This window comes from Ambystoma mexicanum, chromosome 13 (genome assembly GCF_040938575.1).
Source record: "Ambystoma mexicanum isolate Mex_15411 chromosome 13, UKY_AmexF1_1, whole genome shotgun sequence".
Classification (NCBI taxonomy): Eukaryota; Metazoa; Chordata; class Amphibia; order Caudata; family Ambystomatidae; genus Ambystoma; species Ambystoma mexicanum.
Window position 1 is genome coordinate 706564450 of NC_090938.1, and position 25327 is coordinate 706589776.

The 25327-nt window shown below is 48.4% G+C and overlaps 1 protein-coding gene across 2 annotated transcripts in view; it reads right to left on the bottom strand.

Annotated features, from left to right (window-relative positions):
* Nucleotides 1-728: 728 nt before the first annotated feature.
* The window catches only part of LOC138521761 (E3 ubiquitin-protein ligase TRIM17-like), an 870777-nt gene continuing 846178 nt past the window's right edge, over nt 729-25327 (bottom strand). For both annotated transcript variants that reach the window (XM_069634825.1, XM_069634826.1), the window contains one exon: nt 729-1269. In XM_069634825.1, the coding sequence (XP_069490926.1) occupies nt 752-1269 (518 nt within the window). In that variant the 3' untranslated portion in view covers nt 729-751. The remainder of the gene's footprint in view (nt 1270-25327) is intronic.

Below are 25327 nucleotides of genomic sequence, written 5' to 3' on the forward strand. Positions count from 1 at the left end.
TTTCAACTTTTTCTGGAAAAGAGCAGGACAATGCACTGCTTTATCCGCATGACAAGACATTTTAGACTTGATTGTGGCAGGAAGGGAGCACTGGATTTTAAAACTATGCTCCTGTATCTGTAATCCTCCCTCTAGTCTGATGCCAGTGTTTGCACTCAGTGCAGTCGATGGTATGTATACATCTGGCCATGCCAAAAAGTGCCCATTACAATAATGCAGGTGGGGTGAGGTTGCCAGTAGCTCCAACTACCTTTGCTGGGACTGCCTTGGGTATCTGATGAATAGACTCCATGCAATAAGGTAATGTAAGATTCAGTTCACTGTTACTTATACATTTTGTTTCAAAGAGAGCTTTGTGCCCCATCATGCCTTTCGAGAATGTGCCACTTATATCCCTTCTCCACACAATTTCACAAAATCAATACTGTGGCTGTGTTAACCTGCTTCTGGATACTCTGTACAATTCCCAAAGCATATGTTTCAAAAACGATTCCAAAACATTTCCAAATATATGCTTTGGTTACTGCACGTGGACTCTTTTGCCACGTCTACAGGCTGTTAACATATATACATGCAGGGGTAAGGGAGAGGCGGGATTTGCTCATTCAATGACATCATGAAAACTACATAGTGGACTGGTTCTCTCTCTCTCTCTCTCACCAGCAACACAGTATTCCTTTTAAATAAAGGCTCTTCCCCTACACTCACCCCAAACAAGACACAGAAAATGGTTTGCAGAATCGGATTGTTTTCAAGGAGAAAGCCTGAAGTGCACCCCTTCTGTGCTGAGGCAGAAGAAGGGGAAGACGGCTTCCGTGAAGCCCGGGGTGTGGAAGGTGTGAATGTGCATATTGGTTTCCGTGTTGCAGAAGGTGATCCTCCCAGCATCACAGTTGAGGCAGACGGTGATCCGGGAAAGAGAGCAGTTGCTCGGCAGGTAGGATTGTGGCTCAGTGTTGGCTTGCAAGTACCCGTGCTCCATCTCCAGCACCCAAACTCCTTCTTTGGGGAACAGACCAACTGGCTCCTTGCATTTCACAGATTCCAGGGCCACCCCCACTGCCCAGCTACTCAAGGCGGAACCCACCTCTACGTCCCAACTGTGGATGCCTTGAGTAAAGCCCTTGCTCCCCAGCACACAGGCACAAGTGTCACAATGCCTCCATTCATCATACATTTGGCTCTCTGTTGCGACCCTTGTGGCGCTTCTGAGGTCTTCTGATATGATGATAGAGGGGTGGGCAGTCATTGGATCCAGGGTCATGCACTCTGTGGTAGGAGACAGAAAAATAACATAGTAACTTATTTGTAATGGGGGTAAAGTGACCAACTCACTGTATTATCTCAGAAAGTAAGAATTCAAAATATACCCAATAGTGGGAAGCCAGATTCTATGAGTTGAAATGGTGGACAAATGCTGGTGATCACATTTTTAGTTTGGGCTATAAAGCACCATCTAGAAGCCGAAACTATTGCATTAGAGTACAGCTAGAGAGAAATGGCATATGAGGGGCACAAAGCTTGTAGATGGTTATATACCCACCCATTAACTGCCCATGGCCATGATAATGCCTATGGCCATTCCCACCCACTTCCTGCCCCACCCCGCCCAAAGCATATCCTCCTGGGATCTCTGTGAGCTAACTTTATCAAGCCTTACCATCAACCTTGTGCTCAAAGAGCCTGCCAGTGTTTCTTCAAAGCAGGCTTCTGAGAGTTAATGAAATTGAAGATGTAAACATGCTACTTGAGTAAACAATTGCCTTCATCCACTTGATTTATAAGCACTGTGCGTTTCCTTCACTAAAGTCCTGTTAAAAACAAGTATAGGAGAAGCCAACAGTTTTGGCTTGTGTATACGTATTAGGAATTTGCCAGTCACTGCTATTATATGCGCAGGTACTCACACCATTTTGCAGCTGCTACCATTGATGACCAGTAAATACCACTACGGCAGTGCCTGGCAAATGCATTTCCCATGCTTACACAAAAGCCAATGCTTGTTTTCCATGAAGCCTAGTTGTGACACAGGGAAATCATTACTCTATTTAAGAGGCAGAAGTCTGCATGGCATGAATATTTCAATAGATGCTACTGGCAACAACAAGGACATGTATATAGCACAACAGCTGCTTAGCAACTGCCTCTATTAGTAGCTGCACTTCAGCCAGATTAGTACTGCACTTCTGTCCGACTCTATATTTTAATAATAGCTTGGAATGGAGTGGCATTAGAAAGCCTATGTTTGAGAGCCAAGGTTCTCAATGAGACATTCTAAGACAAAATACATTGGATTCCAGGAACAAGGGGCGGTCCTATGATTTGTGGGGACCTGGGGATTAAACAAATTGACGGGCCTCCTAATTTGCATATGTTATGTTAATATGCTTTTATAATGCACCAAATCACCACTGTAGTAGTTTCAGAGTGCATATACTTGCCCGAGGAGTGGGATACTCTGCTATGCCATGGGTAGCCAAACCTTACTCTGCTGGAAAAAAGAAAATGAGCAAGGGGAAGACAAGAGGATGGGAAAGCAGGGAACAGATGCTACAAACATAGGGAGGAGGGTGTAGTGGGGAAAGAACGATTTGTGATGACATATGTGCATGTCAGTCCTAGTATGTGAACCATAGTTCTGCAAAAGAGAGCAGGAGGATACGCCCTTGAGAGTTGTGGTAATTGGGTTTTGTTTCCAGGGTAGAAGTGAAGAATTGTAAATTAGTACACAATGTAATGTTGAATGCATGAAGGGCTCGAGAGTGTGCTCGGGCAATACTGGAAATGTGGTGGCTTATTTGCCTGGGCATCTCTATACGTTGTACCCCCAGGTCAAACTCAAGAATGTTATTTCTGTGACAACCAAGCCTGAAACAAGAGTGGAGTGGTCCCAGGTAGGTTGTGCATAAAGGTGAATTTGGTTGGTAAAAGTAGGTAAGGGAATGGATTGGTTAAGCAAGTACAGCAACACTGGTACCTTGATATGCAGTGACATTAGTGACATCACAGAAAATGACATCACAGAATGTGTCTTGAATACTTGAGGGGATCATGAGAAGTTAAATTAAAATCAGTTGCCATGAGTAAGACAAGAGGCAAATAAACTGTGATGTCCAATGTCTGAATTGTCACTATTTTTATGATTCACTAACAAAAACATTGCTAAAGGGACGTTATTGGTTAAGTTGCACTAGCAAAAACCTATGAAATTCAATGGAAAAACGTTGTTACAGGGACGTTATGGTTAAAGGTAAAACCGGAAAAAAAATGAAATTTGCCAGTTATGTTAAGCTAAGCAACCATAACTTACGCCTTCAGTGTGCACTGCAAGGACTAACACCCATGACATCAAAGATGCCATCACAAATTTCATTCATGACATCACATGTGTGGCTGCCCCTTTTTTGTCCACTGACATAAGTAGGCCAAGTGCTTTTCTTCACTACCAGTCAGGAAGCAACAATTCAAAAGGTTCTATCTTTGTGTACGGCACCCTTCTCATATGTTCTTGCACAACTTTCCTCAGTGTTCACGCACATCATATGATACATATACATATAGGGGAAGAAGAAAGCATAAAAAACAGCAATAATTTCTGTGCATGAAGGTAATCAGTTATGTCATGAATACTTTCTGATAATACAGCTCCTTGTTTGCCTACTGCCATTTCCCTGTATAAGTTCATATTTGTATGCATTGTGGTGTCTTTATGTTTTCTGTACAGTAGTGCAATTATGTAGTTATTAAGGCAATGGTAGCTACCGTTGACATGTTTCACAGTTCCCGAAACTCTAAATGAAAGCATTCATGATTTCACTATGTAACATGGGAAGATTTTCAAGATTACACTTCTATGGGGCATGCTGCAGACAATGGCTACATGTCCAAACGAGTTGGTTCATGTACTGCAAGGAAGTCTGTAACACAATGGTGTGTATAGCAATGCATTGCTCAATGAAATACTTATCTCATGATAGTTCTTCCAATGACCTTTGATAGTTTTCTGCCACCATTACAATAATAATCCCTTGTGGAGGCTTTCCATGAAAACTAAATGCACATGTGATGTCATCAGTGATATCATCAATGAGATTTGTGATGGCATCTTTGATGTCATGGGTGTTAGTCCTTGGAATGCACACTGGTGGCGTGAGTTATGGTTGCTTAGATTACCATAACTGGCGAATTTCGTATTTATTTTGGTTTTATCTGTAACCATAACGTCCCTGTAACAATGTTTTTCCATTGAATTTCATAGGTTTTTGCTAGTGCAACTTAACCATAACGTCTCTTTAACAATGTTTTTGTTAGTGAATTTCATAGGTTTTTAGTAGGGCACTGTAACCAGAATGTTGCTTTAGCATAGTGTTTTCTGTAAAGATGATAGCTGTTTGGTACTGCAACGGAACCTTAACGTCCCGTTAATAACGGTTTGTTACTTATTCCTTTGCTGCCCTCATGATAAACGTGTGGAAAGGCCAAATTGTCTGCTGTATGTATCCATTTGCGCTAACCCTTCCTTTTCCGAATAGTGTTGGTGTATCTTATCACTTACAGATGTAAATGTCGGTGAGTGAGTAGTTTCTCTTTTTCTGTTAACATTGCATGGGGAATCTGTGCTGCACACTACTGGCTGAGATGACTACAGATGACGTTCCTAGGGAGACTGCACCTGGTCGGCATTTGTGCAATCACACTGCATCTATCCACAGGACTCCATTAGTGGCTGCATGTCCGCATCTTCTAATGCACTTTTAAATAGTTGTGGAAGCGCACATGTATCCGTTCCACACCTATACCCATGCATAGGTCATCCACTGTGTGCTAGTAACACCGGCCTTGTCGCCAGCCCTACGGATTCATACAGTAGGCTACCGCATTTCAAGTACCCCTGCTGAGTATGTGGGTGGCTCTGCAAATCTACCAATGTGTGGCTAAAGCACGCCTCACTGTATGACGCTCATTGGTAAACAAGGTACAGCAACCTGCAGTGTAACGTGGGCGTGTTAAATGTCGAATTTGATTGATGTGCTGCTTGCCTTTCCATGACCCGAGAAATAGACACATTGGGCTTCATCACGACTTCGGCGGTAATGCGGTGGATTATCCGCCGGACGTAAATAGGGCTAACGCCAAGGCCCCCGGCGGATAATCCGCCAGATCACGAGTTATCGTGTACGTGCCCCGGTCCATGGCGGTATCGTGAATAGCGCAAACCTTTAAATCCAGCGCACCGTGCGCTCCGCCAAAACGTGCTCATAGCGCACGGGAAACGCGTCGCCGCCGGAACGGGAAATAAAGCGGCGGCCATCTTGGAAATCACAATCCGTCGGATATCACAGCCCCTGGAAGCCATCCACGCCATCCAACCCCATAACATGTCTCAGGAGCGCACTAGGGGCAAGACCGCCCTGGACAGGGTGCGAAAGCCCAAATTCTGTGACCAGGAGCTATCTATACTGGTCGAGGAGGCCGAGATACACCACGAGGAGCTGCAGCAGCGCAAAACAAGTGGCCAGCGCAGAGCACAAATTTGGTGATCAATCAGCCAAAGGGTCAGTGCTGTGGGGCGCCTGCCCCGGGATGGGGAGGATTGCCGCAAGCGCCTGAACGACCTGCGCGTGCGAGTCCGTTGCATCCTGTCACATCACTGGAGTGCAAGTAGGGCCACTGGAGGAGGCCCACCACCACCCCCACCCGAACTCACACCTTGGGAGGAGAAAATGACAGCCCTGATAGATGTTGGCACCATCGAGGGCATTGGTGGAGCGAAGGCAGGCACTGGCATCGACCCAACTGCAGGTGAGTCCTACCCCCGAATGCATGCCGCTGAAAGTACCACACATGCAGACCCTGAGTGAATGAATGCGAAAAAATGTGTGTGAGGTACTGCATACACCCATAAGTGAGGCCTACATCCATTGAACCATAGTGCTGCCTAGACGACCCTGCACGTGCAGTGCATGAATGACAGGGGCAGGGGATAGACATCCATAGCCATAGGACAGCTATGTAGAGTTTGAGTGTGCATGAATACACCCCAAAACCCAGAGCGCAGTGCACCCCAACCACGCATGCAATCTTGTCACTCCGACATTCCCATGAAGTGTACCTCCATACACACTCACAACAAGCACCACATGGCGACTGAACAGAATGCAATTTGAATGCGTGATTGATACTGTCCTCAATCACACTTGTTGGCATGAACTGCATCACACAAATATATGTAGCATTGAACTCAAACCACACCCTATGTACCCCACAGGCACACGTCGATCCCAACGGGATGAAGATGATGGGGAGGAGGCCACACCAACACAGCGCCCACAGCAGCGCGACTCCACCAGCACCACCACCCCACAAAGAGGCCGCACGGAAGGAAGACGACCCAGGCCAACACCCACTTCACCCCAACGCAGCCCCACCAGACATCAGCAGCAGCCACATGGCCGCAGGGAGGACACCGCCAGCCCGCCCCAAGCCACCAGTCACAGCCCCGATCCTGAGGGACAGAGGTCTGGATCTGAGCCTGACGTGGGAGCAACACCTCCACGTGGCCAACATGCCGGAGGACAGCACTCTCCCGGAAGCAGTGAGGCCAAAGGGATGGTCACACCCCTAGGAAACCCAAGCCCAGGCACACACCATGCACTAAGTCGACATGTGCCTGTGCGTCGTGTCCGCACACCACAGCCGGACATGGACACGCCATCATATGGCAGCCCAGAAGACCAGCACTCCGAGCCAGGCAGCCCAGTCCAAGCTGGCGCCATGTCGCCATGCAGCCCCCCCCGACAGCACACAAGTCGCAGGCCAGCACATGACACACCAGGGGTGCCCTTCGTCATTGGGGCAGCAGTAATGGGCCGACTAGACATTATTGAGGCCAAACAGGCCAGGGTGGAATCAATGGCCAAGGTGCAGAGCCGGCACATCAAGGCTGTCAGTGCATCTATACGGCATGGGTGCAAATACATAGCGCGGGACAATGCGCGCACACGCAGAGTCTTTGAACAATGTAACGCTGCCCTGACAGGCTTCAGGCAGCGAGTGAGGGAGTTGACGGAGGCAGTCTCAGCAATTCCTGAGCAAACAAGGGAGGGAAACAACCTCATGCGGCAGCACATGATGGCCGCCCCTTCAGTCCCTTCGACATCGACCACACCCACGGAGGGTTCCCTCGAGCCATCTCCTAGGCGCCGTCCATGCGCCACCTAAGGGCACGCACACAAGAGGGGCCCGGAAAAGGAACGCGCCCACGATCATCCTAGTGGTGCATGGCATCGTTGTTGGTGCCCTGATAAGACACATGTGCCTATCTGCACAGTTGGGGGTAGTTCACTGGGGGCAGGGGGTATTGTGTGCTGGGTGTTTACTGGGGGGAGGGGGATTGTGTGCTGGGTGTTTACTGGGGGGAGGAGGATTGTGTGCTGGGTGTTCACTGGGGGCAGGGGGGATTGTGTGCTGGGTGTTTACTGGGGGGAGGGGGGATTGTGTGCTGGGTGTTTACGGGGGGAGGGGGATTTGTTGGACGGAAAATAAATCACGTTAGAAAAATCACAATGCAAGGACAGTAGTGATTGTTAGTAATGCAATTTAATGTTGAAGTGACATATTTCCAATTTACCCAGTACCCATTTCTAAAATAATCCATCTATCAATCCCTGTTTTGCCAACCTTCCCTCCCTCAGCCCAAACCTTTGTGCATGTTCAACACCCTATGGCACTTCATCGCCCTCACTACCATCCTCAGGTGGCTGCAGATGAGCATCAGGAGGCAGTGGCACATTTCTGCGACAGCAGATGTTGTGCAGCATGGTACATGTCAGTACAATTTTGCCAACTTTTTCTGGTGCATACATCATTGCCCCTCCCGTGCGGTCGAGGCACCGGAAGCGTGCCTTCAGCAGTCCAAATGCCCTCTCCACGCAGATCCGTGTACGGGCATGGCCAAGGTTGTATGCCCGCTCCCCCGCCGTGTGTGGGTGACGCACAGGGGTCATGAGCCACGTGTACTGGGGATATCCAGAATCACCTGCAGGGGAGAGAAAGCCGGTATGGGGACAAGCTAAGTCCAGTAGGTGTACAGAGCTCTGTCATCAGTGTGATTTTGCCATATTTGTCATTTGGCCTATGACATTGTGGAGTGTGCTGTCCTACGGGCACAATTGAATCAATGGGGTACTCTCCACCTGGTACGCCTATGTTTCTGTATGTAACAGTACTCATTCACTTGTCGCAGGATAAGGGGGCCCTTCCATCTACTTCTGCATGACAGAGGTGGCTGCCTCATGTGTCATTGCAAATCCATTTGGCTATAGTTGCATTTGCTGGTCGTCACAATTCTGTACTGTTCTCCATGCATTTACCTGGCCATTTTGGGGACAGTGTTTGTGGGATGTACATTGTCATTAATCAGCCTACTTAAGTGTGGTGCATTTGTGGATGTGCCAGCTTATGGTTTGGAACTTCATTACTGTCGGATGGCCGGGGTGGGATTTCTGTACTGTCTCAGTGTTGGGAGCCATGGTGCTACTCACACAGGAGGCTTTATTGTGGTGGGGCTTCCATATGTCACTGTGCCGCCACATGTCTTACATCCTGCATAGGTGTGTTCTGCTGTGTTGGACATGTCCAAGGTTTATCGTGCAAGGTGCTTGAATGTGAATGCTGCAGTCATGCTGCTGCCTATTGAGAATAATGGATTCTGTGACAGGCACCATCAGTTGTGGATTGACATGCTTTATGGAATACATTTGTACTCACTCAGTAGCCATGTGTTTTGGCCTCAGTGCCTTTCCATGTACGCCGGCAGGGTACTGTTGCGCAGGACCATGGTGTCGTGGGTGGATCCTGGGTACCGGGCACAGCAGTGGCTGAAGGTGAGGTCAGGACCACATGTCATCTGCACGTTGAGGGAATGGTACTGTTTACGGTTTCTGTAGGCAGCCTCATGTGCCTGGGGTGGTACGAGTGCCACATGTGTGCAGTCCAGGGCTGCTATTACATTCGGGACTTGGGCAATGGCATAGAATTGACCCTTCAGCTGGTGCACCTGTGCCTGTGTGGCTGGCAATGCAATGTGTTTGTTCACATGATTCAACAGTGCATCAAGCACCTTTCCCAGCATGGCGCTGAATGTTGACTGGGCCATTCCATGCATCATGGCAATGGTATGTTGGTAGCTGCCAGTCCCAAGAAATTGAAGCACAGACACGAGCTTCACTAGGGGAGGTACTGCCGTGCTGGTGGCTATGCGGCTGCCAATGTCACCCTGGATTGTGTCCAGCAAATGGGTGATGGTTGCCCTGTCCAGCCGATATTCTGTCACCAACTGACCATCAGTCAGGGCCCAGGGTGTTGGCCTGACCCTGGGGATGGCTGGCCGCCTTGCTGGTGCTGCTCTCCTCCTCCTTCTCCTTCTCCTCATCCCCACTGCCCCCTGCACTCCCAGGGCCCTGGCCTAGTTGGCTGGCCTCTGTAGCTCCAGGCGCAGCAGGTAGAAATCAACATCAAGGCTCCCGGATCCAAATGGCAGCATGGTGTTGGGGAGGGTGTGTTGTGCATGGGTGGGTCCTTTGTAGGCCTTTGATTTGCATTGGTTCCACCTGGGCCCTTATTGCTGTCTCCTCCCTGCTCCTGCTGGTGTAATGGTGTTGGCGAGGGTGTGTTGTGCATGGGTGGGTCCTTTGTAGGCCTCTGATTTGCATTGGTTCCTCCTGGGCCCTTATTGCTGTCTCCTCCTTACTCCTGCTGGTGTAATGGTGTTGGGGAGGGTGTGTTGTGCATGGGTGGCTCCTTTGTAGGCCTCTGATTTGTATTGGTTCCACCTGGGCCCTTATTGCTGTCTCCTCCCTGCTCCTGCTGGTTTAATGGTGTTGGGGAGGGTGTGTTGTGCATGGGTGGGTCCTTTGTAGGCCTCTGATTTACATTGGTTCCACCTGGGCCCTTATTACTGTGGCCTGTGTTCTGTTACCTCCAGCTTTTTGCTGGAGGTATTTTCGGCGGATTGTCCGCCGCTTTTCTGGCGCTAATAGCGCCTACGCCGAACTCGTGATTGCTGATGTTTTAGCGCGAATGGTTCCTGGCGCTGTTATGGCCGGCGCTTGTACAGCCGGCTGTACTTGCGCCGGCTGTAATGGCGCCGGCGGTATTTCGACTCGTGATCCGACGGACCCTTAAAATCGGCGCTAATCGCGTTAGCGCCGATTTTAAGGGTTACCGCCAAAGTCGTGATGAGGCCCATTGTTTCTGAACTGAGCAGTGTGACAGAAAGTGTCAAGAGGTCGCCTGCGGGTCATAAGTGTTGCAGAAAACATGTAACTGCAGGTGGGACAGTTGGTTGTGAGTCTGCAAAATGGCAAAGCTGGTGCGCCTTGGTCACGCACATACTAGTGCATGCAAAGGCAAGTAAACAAACAGCAGAATATGCAGAGCGCAAACAATCTTAGTGGTGGTTAGAAAAGTACTGTAGCTGCATGGTTCGCACAGAATAAATGGCTTCCTTATCCACCTAATGAAGCTGTGTTTCGCGTTGTTGTAAACATTCTTGTATTCCACAATGTATGCATCTCTGGGAATGCTGCCCCTAAGACTATTGGCTTAGCATGAAGAGTTTGAACTGCATGTGACGATAACTGAAATGAAAGCACAAGGGAGCAGTGGGCAGTCTACCGCCCTTCCAACAATTACGTAGGGTAATTTAATGTACAGAATTTGCCACATCTGCTGCAGGCAACAAGAGGGGCACTCCTGTAGGGCAGCAGAGCTCTAAAAAAAATCTTTGCAGACCATATGCCGCGCTACAGACCCTTACCCGGCAAAGGGCAATGTATTGTGCATGTACTGCAATGCGCTACTCTACAAAGGGAAGTGTTACGCTCACCTGGCTCCCACAGGGGCGTCGATCGGACCCGGACAGCTGCGACCTCCTCCAACGTGAAGCGTAGTGCAGAGATGACAGACTGGACTGGACCGCCTAACCTCGTCTGCTTGACCCGTAGAAGTATTCTCCTGCAAGTGGAGAAAGGGATTTAGCCACCCGTGGATTCTAGTAATGGCACCCCACTGTTCTCCCCACTAATCACCACCGATATTCACTTTCAGTGAGCTCACCTTATGTTTGTAAATGATGAGCTCTCCATCGTGCGCGGAATGCAGGGGCGCGTAGATACCAGTTACTTCACTGGTTTGAAGGCGTTGGAAGAGTTCCGGTTGAATATTGACACAGAGGTTCCAGCTGAGAACCCGTAAGTATAAAGTTCAAAGAGTTCAATATGTCCGATGTTCACTCTTGTACATTCCTTTCTTGTGTTGCAGCTGAGTCCAAGGGAAGATTGTCTTGTGGCAGCTGATGGTGTTCAGGTAAGAGTCTGTATTACCCAACACTGTCTGGCAAAAGATGCGTGTGTTTAAATTGCTGGTTTCTCTCTCTTTACAGGTGCGGCGTAAGAAGTTGCGGTTTGTTACAGAATAATGCCTCTGGTTGTTCATCAGGTAAGTCTATGGTGGGAGGTTGTATTTGTTGGCTTTTTCGGCTCACCTTGTTTCGTTTGTCCCCTAGATGGTGGAATTCGGCAGAGAAAATGAGGCTGCGCCGGATCGAAAAATGCTGTGAGGACTCGTGAGTATGGCGCGGCGCTGCAGCTGGCGATGCGACGCGTGTAGAATAATGTCCTTTTCAAGTTCAAAGACGTGATGGATCCGAAATTCAGGTAAGGATTGAAATAATATCTGTTTTCTAACCTTTCCTTCTTCTTTCTTCTATTGCTAGGAGCTCTGGATTCAAGACGGGCGTGGCTGAAGACTGGATGCTGACTGCAGGCACGGTGAGCGTTACGCTGCTGGATGCAGAATAACGCAAAGCATGTGCTGCTGTTTGGGCGTGGTTTAAATAGCCTCCAAAGTAGCTCCAGGTAAGAAGTCCCTAGAACCACACCCGAGCAAAAAATAGTCCCTGTAGTAAAATAGTCCCATCCAGGCCTCACGTTGACTTGGATTCATTTGCAGCATGGTCTGCATGAGGTAAGTAAAGACTATGAGCCTGGCGCCTATGGCGCCAGGACTGATTTCTATTATGAGCCTGGCGCCTAAGGTGCCAGGACTGAACCGAGACAGCCCCCAGCCGGGGCTGCTGGGGTTTTATTAAATATCTGGATGCCTGCTCCCGGGGCTGATGGGCTTGATCCGGATGCCCGGGGGTAGGCATCATGACAGGAAGGTACTTGGAAGTGCGTAGGAAGGGTCCTTCCGGGAGCATAACAATGACTGGCGCCTATGCAGGTGAGGTCCACCCAATAAAATCTGTCTCTCGGCACGTCCCCTATGGTATCCATGCAGGTGCTGCCCCTTCTATGCCGGGCCTTTCCTGACGTTCCTTCTGTGGCGTGTGTCAGAAGACCATAATAAATGGAAATGAACTGGGAAAGGAAAAAAGGGAAATAAAGAAAGCACCTTTTACAGCTGAACAATGGAATCGCCAATGAACGGATGCAGGGCAGGAGGCGTGGCACTCTGCAAAACATTGTAGGTCAATCAGTTAGAAAGGGGGTCGCTGTAGAAAGAGGTTTCTTTATGTGTTGCAGAGCATTTTGAAGAGTGTCAATGCGAAACACTGACTAAAACATTTTTTCACTACTTTCAAGAAGGGCACCAAGGCAATTTGGATGGGGTGTGCAGAAATCGGCATGGCGGCCATAGTAAGATGAACGTTATAGCTGGGGAAAACTGTGCGTGATGTGAAACGTCATATTCCCATGTTTGAAGTACGCCATTGGCACATCTCGTACAAAGGCACAAATACACTTCTTCGCAATGTACTGCGCTTTCTCCATTTGCAGACCAAATAGAAAATGACGCAGCCACATCAGTGTCTGCATAATGTGATAGAAAGTTATGCAAGAGATCCGAAACAAACGCATGACTTGGGCAAGTGCCTTCTTCATTGCAAACGACACTGAAACTCGTGTAACATGCTGTGTAATTTTCCCTCCACAATGAACAACAATAATATCGGCATGATTGCGTGTCACCAAAGTGTCACACAGACAAACCAAAGTCAGTCACTTCATTGTAGGTACTACATAGCACTACACATCCACATGATAGATTCCAAAACGAGCAGCCACTTCACAGTGTTTTCCATTCAATTTCAGTCAATGTATTTGAAACTCTCCTAAAACCCACACGCTGTGGCCCGTGAAACACACACCCATAACGGCACCCTCTGCATGTCTGTCGACAACACTGTGTTCCACAGTTTGTGCGTACACACCATACCCATAAACCTTACTGACCAATCCCGTAGGCTCTACAGGCCCACTTCTATGTCCGTCATCTGAAAAAGGGGCGTATCTAACACGTGCCACCCTGCAACTATCGCGATTCGCTGATTTTTTGTGCTGTGTGAGCACAGGAGTGGGGGAATAACTTTCAATCAGGGTAGGGGACGTCGTTAGTTGTAGCGGCTCTTAAAAGAACTTTTCCATAGAAACACCTTTTTGTGCATTTTTAATAAGTATTTCTGTGTTTTCTACGGCAGCTCACATTCTTACAATAGGGTCTTTACTGCAGCCTGTAGATTGCGAAAGAAAATGTCATTGCCACTGGTCGACAAAGACATGCCATTTCCTTTGAAAAAGTGTATATAGCGAGAACAAATGTCATTCTCACAGGAGAACATCCCAACAGCACTCAAGAAGTCACACATGCTTCTGTTGATGAGACCCCTTCTGACCTCTGGCTTGCGACAGGAATAATTGGAATAGTTCCACACTATTCTCGGGGATATACATAAGAAAAGCACCTTGGCAGTGGGAAAAATGCGCTGCACTGCTTTCATCATCTTCTTCAGTTGACGTAAACACACGGGAACAAGGCATGGAACCCAAAATGAAGGCTCCAAAGTGCATGACCACAACATATACAGGTCCAGAAGTGGCCATGCATTGACATTCTACAAGCACTCTGCCAAAACAGCGTGCTTCTACACTGCGCCACAAAGCCTCCAGTCCCTCGAAACAGAAATTGCCAAAAAAGCCTTCTTGGATGGCATACACAACCAGATCTTCCACAAAGGCATCACCCACGAGGAAAACTGTGCGACCTGCAAAGTTTGCCAGCCACCCTACACAAAGTAATGGAAGAAATGATTGCTGCCTTTTCCTGTGACGTACACCTTGAGCACCTGATTGGCCAAAGGCCATATTCCCATTTCCTTTGGCCACCATGGTGAGAAGAACAGAATGTGGCATGTGCCTTTTCCCCAATTACCGCGAGGATCGTGCCCCGGTGAAGCAGGAGGACGACTCCTCCCTATTGGTGCTCTTTCCTGTGACGTACACCCTGAGCACCTGATTGGTCAAAGGCCATAGTCCCATTTCCATTGGCCAGCATGGTGCGAAGCGCAGAATGTGGCACGTGCCTTTCTCCAAGTACCGTGAGGACCGCACCCCAGTAAAGCAGGAGGAGTCCTTCTTCGTATTGGCACACTTTCTTGTGACGCACGCCCTGAGCACCACCTGATATGACAATCACTACAGTCCCATTTCCATAGGCCAGCATGGTGAGAAGCGCCTAATGTGGCACGTGCGGGTCCCCAAGTACGCAGAGGGCCGGACCCGAGTGAAGCAGGAGTACCTCTTCCTATTGCCGCACACCCTAAGCATCTGATTGGACAATCTCCACAGTCCCATTTCCGTGGCCGCCACCTGCAAAATCCCTGGATGTGGCTTTCGTGCTGCGTGCAGGCGTGGGGGAATACCTTGCAACCAGGGGAGGGGAAGTTCGTGGTAAGAGGCGGCTCTTAAAAGAGCCTTTTTTTAAAATAAATTTAGATGCTTCTACGGAAACACATTTTTGGAGGATTTTATTAGCTTTTGTGTTTTCTTGTGCTCACATTAGTACAATAAACCCTTCACCGCTTCCTGTAGAGGGGCAAACAAAACTGCATTGCCAAAGGGTGACAACAAAATGCCATTTTCTTGGAAAAACTCAGCATTTACACAACTAATGCGGTCATTGTTGCAGAAGAACATTCCACGAGCGGACAAAAAAGTATACATGCTTCTGTTGATCAGACACCTTCCTGCGTCTGGCACGGAACAATATCCATGAGCAGTGGCCCATACTATTGGTGGTATTATGGATGAGAAAAGCACCTTGGCGGTGGGAAAAATTGTCTTCACGACATCCAGCAATCTCCTCAGTCTACGGAACAAATCTAAGCAAGCCAGGTAACCCATATGCATGCCGCCGTAGTGGGTGACGATAAAATCTACTGCTGCAAAAGTGGCCAGGCCTTTGCAAAGTGCATGCATATCTGCAAAATTGCACTCATACACAGCGTTCCACAATGCGTCCACTCCTTCCAAACCAAAATTGCTGTCAAAGTGCCTTTCCAAGGCATAGTTGTGTAGACTATGACAAAGGGATCACCTAGAGTCAACACAATGCGTTTCACCATGTCAGCCACACTCAGTACGCAGAGTATAATGTACAACAGTTTCACCGCCACTTCTTGTTAACCACACCCACAGTACCTGATTGGCTAATCCCCACACTGCCATATCAATTGGGCAACATGGTGTGAAGGGCAGATTGTGGCACGTGCCCCTCCCAAATTACTGCAAAGGCTGCAACCCTGTAAAGTTGGAGCAGTCCTTCTTCCCTTTGCACTATCTTCTCTGCAGCTGTACCTCATTGTGGTACGCGTAAATAGGCACACACGCATCCACCAATCGCATCGAAGCCATCATCATCCAACACTGTCATTCCTGTACATCACTTGAAATGTACCGTTACACATTTACAGTCCAAATGTCGTGCCATTCCAAAGCACGTCCACTACAAAGTTCAATGAAAGTATGCATGATTTCTCCATCTGCATACAACCACATGGTCACCCAGGATGTGGCACGTGTAATCCTGAAAGTACTGCGTAATCCGATACCTTTTCGTGATAGTGAGGGGGTGGTGGGGTAAACAATATCAAAGTGGGTAGGGGATTTGATCTTCCATCGTCGATGTATAACGTTTTATTTTTAACATGCGTGCGAGCAACTTTTTTTCTTCTCTTTATATGCATCTTGCACAGTGTAAAAGAAAACGGCATTGCCAATGGCGCTCAAATAAATGCCATTTCTACAGAACCACTGCACATTTTGCGACCTCATGATCTCATAGTGAGTGGAGAACATGCCAGCAGTCTGCATAAATTCATACATAATTCTGTTTATAGCACACCTTCCGACCTCTGGCTGGGCACAAATTACACCGTCATGGGCCCATACTCCTCTTGGTGTTATGCATGAGAAAACGACCTTGGCAGTAGGAAAAATCTGCATCACTGCATTCAGCAACCTCTTCAGGTGACGGATTAAACGTCCACACGACATGTAACCCAAATGCAGACTTCCATAGTGCACCACGACAAAGTCAACGTTCGTGACGGACGCAACATATCTGCAAAGGCGAACCATCCCACCGAAACTGCAGTCACCCTGACAGCCCCAAAAAGCGTCCACTCCTTCCAACCCGAAATTACCAGCAACGCCTCTTTGCACACAACACCTGTGCAGATGGCACACAAAGGTATCACCGACAATGAGCGCTGTGCGTCTCTCCAACTCAACCACCATCACGACACAGTATTGGGACGAAATGGAACCGGCCCTTCCTGTGAACCGCACCCTACACACCTATTTGCCTATTTCCCACAATTCAATTTCCATTTCCACCCTGCTCATAATGGCAGGATGTGGCACGTGCGATTTCCCATCTACAGTGAGGGCCACGGTCCAGTAAAGCTCACACAATACTTCTTCCCTTTGCACAGCATTTTTCCAGCACTCCCCCATTGGTTGCTGTCAAATTTTCAAACACGCATTCAGCAATCACATACAAAACCTCTGCATTGCACACTGTCATTTCTGTACACCACTCCATATTTACCGTTAAACACTCTCAGTACACGTTCCGTTTGATTGCAACGTCCCTCCACCAGAAACTTCTGCTAAAAAATGCACGATTGCAGCATCCACAAATATCCTAAAACGCACCCAGCACACCTTTGGCCATGCACACAACATTGCAGCCCTTTCCACACCCACCACAACACTATGGATCCAACCAAGCAACCATGTGGGCACCTAACATTATGCACAAACGTAACATACGCAGCAGCACTTCTACCCAACTCCCCCACACCATAAAACACCCATTCACGAAAACGTGTCACACTTAGCACAATCCACAAATATACCAGAGCCTGCACCACCACTACCCACTGCCATTCACAAAGTATTGTGTCACTGGTAACCTATGCACAACAGCTTCACAACATTGGGCCTACTTCAATAAATCTGCACACAGCAGAGTAACCAACCACATATAAGATGCACTTCAACCATACCCTCTTCCATACTCACATTACTTAAACACTGGACCCTGTGGCCACACTACACAACTTCTCACTGCACCATCTCCTGCTGCACACCAAATACTGTAGCATGTTGCAACTATCACCACAACCATGGAACACACATTACACGCTTTGCAACTCACTTGTGGTGCCGTAACACGTCTACAGTGTGCTCCACACCCATTCTCCAAAGATCACCACCCTGTGCCTGAATCACTGTCAAACCTAAACACTCTCAGTACACGTTCCGTTTAATTGCAAAGCTCCTCAACCAGAAAGTTCTGCGAAAGAATGCACGATTGCAGCATCCACAAAGATCCTAAAATGCACCCAGCACACCTTTGGCCATGTGCATAACATTGCAGCCCTTTCCACACCCACCACAACACTATGGATCCAAGTAAGCAACCATATGGGCACCTAACATTATGCACAAACGTAACATACATAGCGGCACACCTACCCATCTCCCCCACACCATAAAACACCCATTCACAAAAATGTGTCACACTTAGCACAATCCTCAAACATACCACAGCCTGCACCACCCCTACCCACTGCCATTCACAAAGTATTGTGTCATTGGCAATCTATGCACAACAGCTTCACAACATTGGGCCTCCTTCAATAAATCTGCACACAGCAGAGTAACCAACCACATATAAGCTGCACTTCAACCATAACCTCTTCTATACTCGCATTACGTAAACACTGCACCCTGTGGCCACACTACACAACTTCTCACTGCACCATCTCCTGCTGCACACCAAATACTGTAGCATGTTGCAACTATCACCACAACCATGGAACGCACATTACACGCTTTGCAACTCACTTGTGGTGCTGTAACACGTCTACAGTGTGCTCCACACCCATTCTCCAAAGATCACCACCCTGTGCCTGATGCACTGTCAAACCTAAACACTCTCAGTACAAGTTCTGTTTGATTGCAAAGCCCCTCAAACAGAAAGTTCTGCTAAAGAATGCACGATTGCAGCATCCACAAAGATCCTAAAACGCACCCAGCACACCTTTGGCCATGCACACAACATTGCAGCCCTTTCCACACCCACCACAACACTATGGATCCAAGCAAGCGACCATGTGGGCACCTAACAATATGCAGAAACGTAACATACGTAGCTGCACTTCTACCCAACTCCCCCACACTATAAAACACCCATTCATGAAAACGTGTCACACTTAGCATAATCCACAAACATACCACAGCCTGCACCACCCCTACCCACTGCCATTCACAAAGTATTGTATCACTGGCAACGTATGCACAACAGCTTCACAACAATGGGCCTAGTTCAATAAATCTGCACACAGCAGCATAACCAACCACATATAAACTGCACTTCAACCATACCCTCTTCCATACTCACATTACGTAAACACTGCACCCTGTGGCCACACTGCACAACTTCTCACTGCACCATCTCCTGCCGTACACCAAATACTGTAGCATCTTGCAACTATCACCACAACCATGCAACGCACAATACACGCTTTGCAAGTCACTTGTGTTGCTGTAGCACATCTACAATGTGCTCCACACCCATTCTCCAAAGATCACCACCCTGTGCCTGCTGCACTGTCAAACCTGCATTGCTGCAGTGCGTGTGCTCCTTGCACACATTCCCCACACTGTAATGCAACCATGCATGTCAGCATGTCACCAACTACCACTATGGACATAAGCACCACTGGCACCAGCACTCCTACCCAACCTCCACACCGCAATGGATATGCACAGCATTACATGCAACAGTTACCATAATGAACAAACATTACACTGTCTCCAGCACCCCTACGCACATTCATTCACATACTATTGTCTTGCCCACTTCCACTCAGAAAGTATTGTGCCACTGCCAACCTAACCACAAAATGTTCACAACATTGCCCATACTCCAAGCAATCTGCACACATCACACTGTCCAAGCACATATAAGCTGCCCTTCAACAATGCCCTCTACCATACTGACAGTATGCCAACACTGCACCCAGTGCCCACACTGCGCGACTTTTCCTTGCACCATCTCAAACCACACATGAAAAACTTTACCATGTTCTAGCAGTCACCTGACCTGCAAAACCAAACATACACGCATGGCAGCTCACTTTTTGCTGCTCTATTGCATCTGAAATATGCTCCACACCCATTCTGTACAAGTCACCACCCTCTAACTGATGCAGAGTCAAAAATGCATTACTGCCGTGGGTGTGCTCAAGCCCTAGGCTTTTGAGTGCATGGTCTACGGCCTTCGGCCATGCACCCAATAGTCTAGGCCTTGCACACACCCACTGCAACGTAATGGCACCATACATGTCACCATGTCACCAACAACTACAATCCACATACACAGCACTGCCACCAGCACTACTGCCCAACCTGTGTACCTACAAGAAGCTATTGAAAATATTGCAACAGTTACCATCATGTACAAATAAAACACTGTCTCCTGCACCCCTGTGCACTTTCATTTACATACTATGGCCGTACCCACTTCCATTCAGAAAGTATTGTGTCACTGCCAACCTACCCACATACTGTTCGCAACAGTGGCCTTACTCCAACCAATGTGCATACACCACACTATGCAAGCACCACCCTCCACCAGCTGCAGAGTGAGACATGCATTGCTGCGGTGGGTGAGCTGAAGCCCTAGGCTCTTGAGTGCATGGCCTACGGCCTACGGCCTTCGGCCATGCACCCAATAGTGTAATCCTTCAACAGACCCACCACAACTTCATGCACCCATGCATTCCACCATATGCCCAACTACCGCTATCCATCCGCATAGCACAACCACCCGCGCTCCCACCCAACCTATGCCATGTGCAAATCACTCGCCTTCTGAAATTCACATGCCACCACTCACCACGGAAAAAAGTCGCTGTAAACAGGTCACAGCAGAAGCTATCGGGCCGTTACGACAGCTGCCTCCAATCATCACGCAAAGTTGTCACCTGTCTAGGTACCCACAAATTGGCGCAATACGCACTAATACTGCAGCCACTCCTCCGTCTTCTTCCACCTACTTACATATGTCACATGAACCGCTTCTCACTTCTCCACCCTTTCCCTCCCTTCTTGCCACCAACACATGGCGTACGGTACATTTTGCAGACCCTTCCGCCGGCGCACTGTCCTCCGATACACAATAGCAGCATTTACCAAACATTTTTAACACATAGCATGCTTCCCTACAGCCAACCACCGGCCGCGTCCAAAGTTCTCTGACAGCACGCCGTACCGCAAGTCAATGACTCCTCGGTCCATGGAGCGGACCCAGATATCACACATTTTGTGGGACGTGCATTTCGGTTCTTTGCAACAAAAGTACTGGTCGGATTCCCAGCAGACCCAAGCCCCTGCTCCTGCCTCAAATTTGGTGCAAATACATCCAGCCATTCGGCCTGTAGCCGTGCGCAAAGTTTTTACCCAATCAGTCTATGAAAAATAAAAATGTTGGGACCCCCCTATAACTTCCCCCCCTGCACAAAACCTCACCAAAGTTGGCGAAAAGATTCATAGCAGGCCATTTACTTTTTTTTGCAAAGTTTGGTGAGGATTCGTCCAGGGGGAGAGAAGTTATAAGCTGCAGTAAAATTGCTCTTCCTATGAGTTTAGCAACTTAACCATAACTACACACCCGCTATCGCGGGCCATGTAATATATCGTGCAATATCATAAATGAGGCTTTTTTGGAGTAGCAGACGATGTGAGCTAAATCACTTGTAGAGACTTCTAATTTTGATAGATAAGTCATAGTGAGATAAAGTGGCGTGCCAATGTACAGATGGGCCCAAATTCCCAAGAGCTTAAAAACAATGCTCAATAGTGCAGTACTCAAAGTGCATGGTAAAATCCAGCTTCATTCAAAGCATAGAGTCTCAGCCAGAGACAGCATACAAGCAGCTCTCATCAAATACGAGTGTAACAAGATTTTGTACTAGAGATACGTCAACAATGACATCATGCTATGATTATATGCAGCAGAGATCATCACCAGAGCAACATCCACTCTCCCCTGCAACAACAACGGCCCATAAGCACACTGAGGTGCCTGGGGGGATAAGATGGCTGCCGCTGTGGATGGAAAGAACAGCATCAGTTGTGGGGGTCCACCGAGCCTCCACACCCATTGGATGCCCGCAACAACAAATGAGATTGTGGCCTCTAGCCGGCCGGCGCGAAGGCCAGGTGTCAAGGCCTTGCTCTGTCTCTGCCGGTCTCAGCCATTGATGTGACGTTGGGACGCCACTCTGCTTTACCCTCTTCAATGGCCCTTCCAAATGCAGTCATCGCCCCTACGCAAAAGGTAAGCAGAAGGCACCAAGCTACCTCTGCGATCTTCCTCGTCCACGCACCTCCCTTACCACACAAAACATTGCATGTGGTATACATATCCCCATTCCTCCGCCTTCCCTTTTCCTGACACCCGCTCTAGGCACACCAACCAGACCCCTGATGCCCGAAACCCCCACCATCGCTCCTAGCACAGCTGACCGCAAGGCTAACCCCTCCTCGGAATATTGCGTTAGACTGCCATGCCTTGAAACCACAGCACTAGCAAAGAATGCACCTGCAACGAGCCTGCCCCATTGTTGGTCTGTTTTACAGAAGCCATGTCCCACCACAGCCCAGGGCACACACAGAAGCCACCAGTGCAAGCATGGACTGCCCCCTACTGACCCAGCCTGGCTGCTATCACCACTCAGACCACAACCCGAGCCAAAACCCCTGCACCCCCTGCAGCACAACCCCAGAAATCCTAGACCCAACGTTGCGCCTGCCGCCAGGCGCACAATGCTAATGCCTCACACCATAATACCAGTCCCACCTGTAACAACATACTGAAGGCACACACACGCCCGTTCATCCGACCATCCGCCCCGAGGGAACTCAAACCCAGGAACTGCCTGCTCAGATCACGCACCCGGTGCCCAACAGCTGCATTCCTGTGCCGCCTAAGTAACGGGTCTGCCAGGATCCACATTGTACCAAACAGATATGCACACTGGACTACTACTACCAGAAAAGGAGCCAGACTAAACTCTGTCAACAGAACAATCCTCTGCCACACCAGAATTTACAATTGTAATCACAACTACGTTAATCCTGCACCTCCGAATATGTTGCCCACTAACATGATTACCAGAAAGACCCCTGTAAATGTGTCCTGTACCCCTACTACTGTGAACCATGTTGATACACCCCCTGCCTCCTCACTGCCTCCACCATCCTGCTCCAGAAACACCACGAAAAAGTCTCACCTTTGAATATGTTTGCTTACCCGTAAATTCAGCGAAAGTAAATGTATGCTATGCCAATACTACTGAAACTAATGTATGCCATGCCAATACTATTCAAACTTATGTATGCCATGCCAATACTACTGAAACTATTGTATGCCATGCCAACAAAACAACTGCTACGCCGCAGCTGAGAACTCCTTATGGAGTTGCTACCCCCATTACTGCCAATCTGCTACCACTGCCCCACTGCCTCAAGCCAGATTAGCAACAACTGACTCTGGTCACCCTAATCCAGAAAATAAGAGCGCCCTCAACAACAACAACCTACCACTTAACTGCACACTCATCAAGGCCCGCTCTCTCACAGCCCATGCACTTGACATCTACAACCTACTTACCACACACAATCTCAATGCCCTAGCCATCTCAGAAACCAACCTGGTTGCAAGACGCATCTGGCCCAGTCCTCTCCCTCCCAACTGGCTACACCATCTTTCGTAAAGAATGCCCCTGGAGGGAATTTTTACCTTTCAGGCAGGTCAACTCCTCTCTTGAAGGAAACAGCGACATCCTATCTCTTAAACTGTCCATAACTGTCCTGCGGGATAATCTCAGGTGTACCCTCCCGTGACCCCTTCTCACCTCTTACTTCTAAGGTATCCTCTGAAGTCTCTGATGTTGTCCGGCGCCTTGGTCTTCGTAGTTCTTTTGGTTTCTTTCTTGGAGTACAGATAGGGTCTGGCTCCGCTGGAGGCCACCTTGACAGGATCTAAAGCCCTTGCCAAAGGGAACCCCAGGGAGACAGCCCAAATAGCAGGGAAAAAGCCTGAAAGCACCACCAACAAACCCTGCTGATGACAAGCTCCAGGAGTACAGAGAAGCCTTCAGAAGATCGTCTGCTCCGAGAGAGGCTCGATTTAAATACTTCCAAACAAGTAAAGTGAATGTAGAGTCCAGATCCAAAAGGAAATAGGGAGTGTTTCTGAACCCTGCACGAAATCTCAGACTGATGAGGTAACAGAGCCAAAGTTAGAGTAAGTACAGAAAGGAGGCATAAGTACAGAGGGAACACCAGAATGGTGAAAGGATGTACAGAGGTACAGAACAGTGGCCACAATATGTAGCTCAGAGCAGAAATGAAGAGAAGAGAAGGGAACAGCGAGCCAGCTACCAGAGAATGGCAACGGGAGGCTGACTAGGCTCGCGGTGGAAAGACGAAGGCAACAGAGAGAGAAACGCTAGAGTAAGCAAGCGAAGAGGGAGAGCGATGAGCTAGACGCGAGGGAGGCGAATGGAAGGATACGCTGCTCAGGGCAACAGCGGCATACCCGGAAGAGAAACAGATACAACGCACTACGTAGAACACATAGTGTGTTGATATACGAACCTCGGGCGGCCATCTTGGTAGTAGTCTAGACCTTCACTCCGACTTCTATGGGCACTTCCCAGACTCAATTTAGCGCCCGGCTCTGAAGCTTCCAACGTTGCCACATACGTCACTGCGGGTGCATGACAGTATGCCCCCTTCCACAAGGCACACTTCCCGGTTTTGCTGGATATAGACGATGATATTGCTGTAGTAATTTGGGAGCATGTATATGTGACTTGGGTTCCCATGTTCGCTCAGAGATGGAATATCCTTTCCAATTGATTAGATATTGCAATACACCCCTACGATACCTAGAGTCCACAATCCGGGATACTTTGTATTCTTCGGGCTCTTCGGAAACCCTGGTCACAAATCTCTTCTTCTTACTCTAATAAGGATCCATCTGATAAGAAGAGAGGTGTGGAAAACTGGGTGAACCCTACATAGACACTTTGGTAGCCGAAGTTTATATGCCACTGGATTGATCCGAGCTGCGATGAAGTACGGACCAAGGTATCTAGGAGAAAACTTTCCAGTATGTACCCATCGGGGTAAGTATTTAGTGGACAACCATACTAATGTTCCTGGACCCCAATCTGGGTTGGCTCGTCTTCGTAGATCTGCAGAATCCTTGTATCTCTTCTTACTTTCTTCTAGCGAGATTCTGGCCTCTCTATGGGCTCTCTGGATCTCATGGAGCAGTTGGTCCACTGAAGGTGTATTAGTAGCAGTTAAGTTCTCCCAAGGGAGATGTTGAGGGTGATAGCCAAAGGTACACATGAATGGGCTCATGCGGATGGCAGTATGGTAAGTATTGTTATATGAAAACTCTGCTAATGGTAATAATGATGACCAATTGTCTTGTTCACGTTTGCAAAAATCACGTAAATATTGCTTGAGGGTGGCATTGAGGCGTTCAGTCTGGCTGTTACTCTGGGGATGAAATCCAGAGGAAAGTGCTCGCTGAATACCCAATTGATTACATAATGCAGTCTAGAACTTTGAGGTAAATTGGGTCCCTCTGTCTGAGAGTAACACTCTGGGAAGGCCATGTAGACGGATGACGTCTCTAAGAAAAACGGAAGCCATTTATTGAGCTGAAGGTAGACTGGGTAGAGTAGAAAAATTGGCTAATTTGCTGTAGGAGTCAACAGTAACCATTATAGCTTGCTTCCCCTCTGAACACGGAAGGACCACAATAAAGACAGTGGAAACATGTTCCCAAGGACGAGTGGGCAAAGGAGGTTGTTGTAGTTGACCAAGGG